The sequence below is a fragment of the Charadrius vociferus genome, unplaced genomic scaffold (assembly GCF_000708025.1).
Source record: "Charadrius vociferus isolate BGI_N301 unplaced genomic scaffold, ASM70802v2 scaffold7, whole genome shotgun sequence".
Classification (NCBI taxonomy): domain Eukaryota; kingdom Metazoa; phylum Chordata; class Aves; order Charadriiformes; family Charadriidae; genus Charadrius; species Charadrius vociferus.
In genome coordinates, this window is record NW_009649308.1 from 4,952,340 (window position 1) to 4,956,798 (window position 4,459).

Consider the following 4,459-nt stretch of genomic DNA (forward strand, 5'->3'; position numbering starts at 1 on the left):
GGCTGCTGCCCGGGCTCCGGGGTCGGGCCTCGCGTTGTAAACACTCCGGCTTTGCCAGCCGACGTTGCTTCATTATTCTCTTTATTTTCCCAGGGCAGGTTACATAGGCCGCAAGTACCGTACGGGGTTGTGCCACTCTCGGGTTGGGCGGCTTCGTTGGCCTTTGCCTGATGCCGGGCAGCAGAAGCGAAGTGTTCTCTCAGCTGTTTACATTCCATTCCCAACTTTTCGTGGACATCAGTCTATTGCATAACATTTATACTAAATACTTAGCAGGTTAGATTAAACGAGCTTCCTATCCAAAGATTGAATAAGCTGTGCAGAGGCTTGCAGAGCAGCTAGCGATGAGGTGGGTGGGAGCATGTGCACCCAGGTGTAAGAGTTTAATCACCTCCACCAGGGCATGGGGTTTTATTTTTAACAAAGGCCTCCTGTTAAAAAGCCCCATCGAGGCTTGCTAATTTGTACCAGGATCTGTCTGGCATAACCACTCTTGAGCTCCCCAGACAGCTGGTGGCTGCAGTAGCGAGCTGCCAGTGCTACTCAGAGACAAGGAGAATAGCACAGGAGATGTATTTGGAAGCATGATGAGATTATTACTTTTGGTCCAAACGTAGACTGGAGACTGTCGCTGAATGATGCTGGAGTGTAATTTTGCATTCTGCAGCAGTCAAGATGGTATGTACAGCTGAGTTAGACGTGCAATTTTGTGTTTGTGCAACTGAAAACCGCTTGACTTAGGGACTATGCTTTGGGTGCCACCTTCCTTCACTACAGTAAAAGCTGCCCGTTGTGTCTAATTTGGTAACAGCTGAATGGTTCGTCAAAGTGTCTGGCTACTTTGGTTTTCGTTTTAATGGAAAAGTAAGATCCTTCTGATGAATTTAGGAAAAAGCTTAGTCTGGGAGGTGTGGAAGATGGCATGCTCTCTACAGTAACCAGAGGTCACATTGAACTTCTTTAAGCTCCCTTAAGAAGAACTTTCAATGTCTAGTTGCAACATGAGATATCTCAATTTTCGGCTTGTCATGCAAGCCAGTTAATCGTTAATGAAGTTTAGCAAGAGCCTGTCTTGATAAGATATCTCTGATCTACTGTGAGCTGCGTGTTTTGATCATTTGAGTTCATCTTGCATTTTCAAAGTTTTAATAGATGTTTCTTCAAAGTTGGTAATTCTAGTATCTCTACCACGTTTTCTGTTAAGTCATCCTTTCAGTTCTTTAAGTAAGGAGCATCTCTTAGGAAACTTCCATTTCCCCTCAGTGTTATAAATCCTCCTTCTGTTTCTGAGGATGTGCTTCCCAGTTTATACACTTATTCTTACCCCATTTGTGTGTTCCGTGCACCTTCGTGTGGTTCATTGTCCTGATGTTTCAGCAAACTCAATATATCTTCCCATGGTTTTGTTTCTTGTCCTCTTCCTCCATTTTCTTTTTATTACCAAGTAGAATAAAACTTTAAAACATTTCAGAAGTTTGAGTCACCTCTGGTCCACAGGTCAGGGGAGGAACTCATCATCTGTTTCTGTTTCAGGACTCTGATCCATGAAGATCATACAGCATCCATTAGCTCTGTAATAATGCTGCTTATGTTTTTATTTTAAAGAGGGCCCGTATGGGATTTTTGCTGGAAGAGATGCATCCAGAGGTCTCGCCACTTTCTGCCTGGATAAGGAGGCTCTGAGGGATGACTATGATGATCTCTCTGATCTCAACGCTACACAGCAAGAGACCTTGAGAGACTGGGAGTCACAATTCATTTGTAAGCAATTTTAAACCTATTTACAAAGAAGTAGCTAACTAGCATGTAGTAAAGGAAGCAATAGTTAAAAGGCTCTTACCAGCTGGAAGCATCAGTCTGGAAACTTACTTTGAGTTAATACCTCAGTTTACTAGAATTACTGCTACTCAAAAGAATTAAGAGAAATGTTTTCCTTCTGCGTTCTCCCTCCCTCTACTCCTTTCAGAACCAAAGGAGAGATGTCATAGGATAAGATCTATAAGACCACCCAAAAAGTTGACAGGAATTAGAAATGAAGAGCATGTTTTTAATAAGTTAAGACCCCATATATAGAGATTATTAGATTTTAATGCTCTGAAAAATGAAGCCTAAGTCCTAAGCTTCTCAGAAATAAAAGTAACATTTGAATTACTGCTTCCTGGGGTTTTTGAGTTTTGAAGACTGTTTAAACTGGGCCTTTTCCCCTTGGAGCTTTTCCCCTTGTTTTTAAATCTAGTGTTCGGTATTAAAGGTTTACTATCACTAGCTAGAATGGAGCTTTCCTCCACATAATGTCATTAGAACGTCTCAGTCCTGACCTGATGTGCTCCTACTATATTGGCACTCTTCCTGTCTTAATCAAGACTGTTAATCATGCCACACTGAATGGCTGTTTTATGATGCTAACAAGTGTATCACAAAAAACAGAACTATGTTACCAAATATCTGACCTGAACTAGTGTTTAAATCTACCTTTTTCAAGAATCGGGCATGAGGACTGACAGCAAACCACACTCTTTTGATTATGATGTTTGTAGTAAACTTGGCAATTAGTTGCTTCAAATTCTTATTAATTATAACAACAATGCTAGTCCAAAATACCTGTAGTCAGAAGCATCTTTTGCATTGTTGAAATTGACAGATAGGCAAGATAGCGTAGCTCTCAGTTCTTACATGTATATGGTCTTGGCATTTTACACGTTCAAAAAGAGATATAAAATAAGGCAGAGGCTTAGCTGCCTAATCGGATAACAGATCCGTCTTTATCTTTGGGAGAAAGCATCTCTCTTCTGTCCCATTGGATATTTTCAACATATATTACAAAAAATAAAACCCCTTGAAAATTGTGTACATGTGTGCACATATGTATGTGCATGCCTTTATAATGCTTAACATAAATATTCTAACAGCTCATTGACTGAAAACCTAGCTTTGATGTTGGCAAGAGAAATAATCTAATCCAGGATTCTGCATCTTTAGCTGGATGAGTCCCTCAGTTTACATGTGTCTTTACATTCGTTCATCTTTTGGCTTAGGCAATAGAAAGAGAACTATAGTTACATTCATTTTGCATTTTTCTTACGTTTACTACAACATTAGTAGTAGTTCAGGTAGTTGATTTCAGCTTTTCTCCTTCCCCCTGGTGTTTGGAACACGTTGCTGAGAGCTGTTTTATTATAATATAGGCATCTTGTTAATTCAGGAAACAGACATAGAAGTTAAAAAAGGTACATCTTCAGGGCAGAATAATGACTTGGATTCTTTTCTTTTTCCCAGTTAAGTATCACCATGTTGGTAAGCTGCTGAAGGAAGGGGAGGAACCCACTGTATACTCTGATGAAGAAGACAAAGATGCCCAGGATGCAAAGAAAGACTAGAGCGTGCAGTGAAGAGCAATATGTTTTTGAATCATAAAGGATCATTTGTGACATTCCACTTCTGTTTTACGAGTTGCAAGAGCAGCAACGCTTGTAAAAGGTCCAGAGTTACAGTGAATTGTTTCTTTTTAAATTCAGTGGTAAACTACTAAAGGTCTGTCTTCCTTTAAACCTGCATAATCTGAAGTATGCACAGAAAATGTCTGTGCTAAAGTAAACTGCAATTTTAGCAATAAAGGACTATTACTGGGTTTTTTTTCGATCACCATTTAGTGCAGAGTAGGTTGAAATCCAGTTTTTCATTAACAACCTAGCACTGTGGACACAAGCACAAGAGTAACTTTGCATATGCAACACAAATTTCACGAAATCTTGTTTTGTGTTAGCTTCTGCAGGATCTGGGCCTTGGGTTGTAATTCCTGTAGAAAAGGGACTATATTTTATTTGTTGGTGAAGCATCATACTCATTTGTGGTGCAATGTAATCCAACATTATGTGAGATAATTTGGCTTTTAAGGAGTTAGTGGCTTACAGATGAAACACTAACTGCTTTAAGAAAATAATTTTTGAGGGGTTAAATCACTTTTAGATACTTACAAAATTAATAAGGACTGACGAATACTTGGTGTATTCAGTCATGCATAATTATGCACGAATTAATATTCTTTGTTTACTTTTAAAGCACGTCTAAAGTGTTACAAAGGTTTAGATATCAAGTATAACTAGGCATCCCTAAAAAACAGGTATACCGTGAAGTGACTCGACAGGACTACTTCACTTTTCCTCTTAGTAAAACTCTTCTGTGAATTTTAATGAAATTATTTTAAATAGGGAAGATCAGCTGCTATTGATTCCTAGGCCTAAAACAGACTTGCTGGTATGGCATGATTAACAAATGCTCTTGTACATGCAGCTTTAACTAGCAGAAAAATGTTACTGGTTGATGTAACTTATACAGGTTTCCTGTACAAAATAAAATAACATGGTGTAAGCCATTTCTGTGTTGAGGCCTTTGTTGCTTTGGAACATTGCCATGAAAAGAAATGGCACAATCTCATGCATAACCAGCAATGCTATACCTG

At 39.1% G+C, this 4,459-nt stretch overlaps 2 protein-coding genes across 2 annotated transcripts in view; one reads left to right on the plus strand and one right to left on the minus strand.

Moving 5' to 3' along the window:
• The window catches only part of KIAA1210 (KIAA1210 ortholog), a 63,137-nt gene extending 62,919 nt beyond the window's left edge, over positions 1-218 (minus strand). Inside the window, exon 1 of the mRNA XM_009889330.1 lies at positions 119-218. Within this exon, the coding sequence (XP_009887632.1) occupies positions 119-218 (100 nt within the window). The remainder of the gene's footprint in view (positions 1-118) is intronic.
• Positions 219-635: 417 nt separating this feature from the next.
• PGRMC1 (progesterone receptor membrane component 1) lies at positions 636-3,476 on the plus strand. Its single transcript, XM_009889331.1, has 3 exons — positions 636-678; positions 1,606-1,761; positions 3,277-3,476. Exons 1-3 carry the CDS (start codon positions 636-638, stop codon positions 3,375-3,377), a joined length of 300 nt encoding a protein of 99 aa, XP_009887633.1. The 3' UTR covers positions 3,378-3,476.
• Positions 3,477-4,459: the final 983 nt, after the last annotated feature.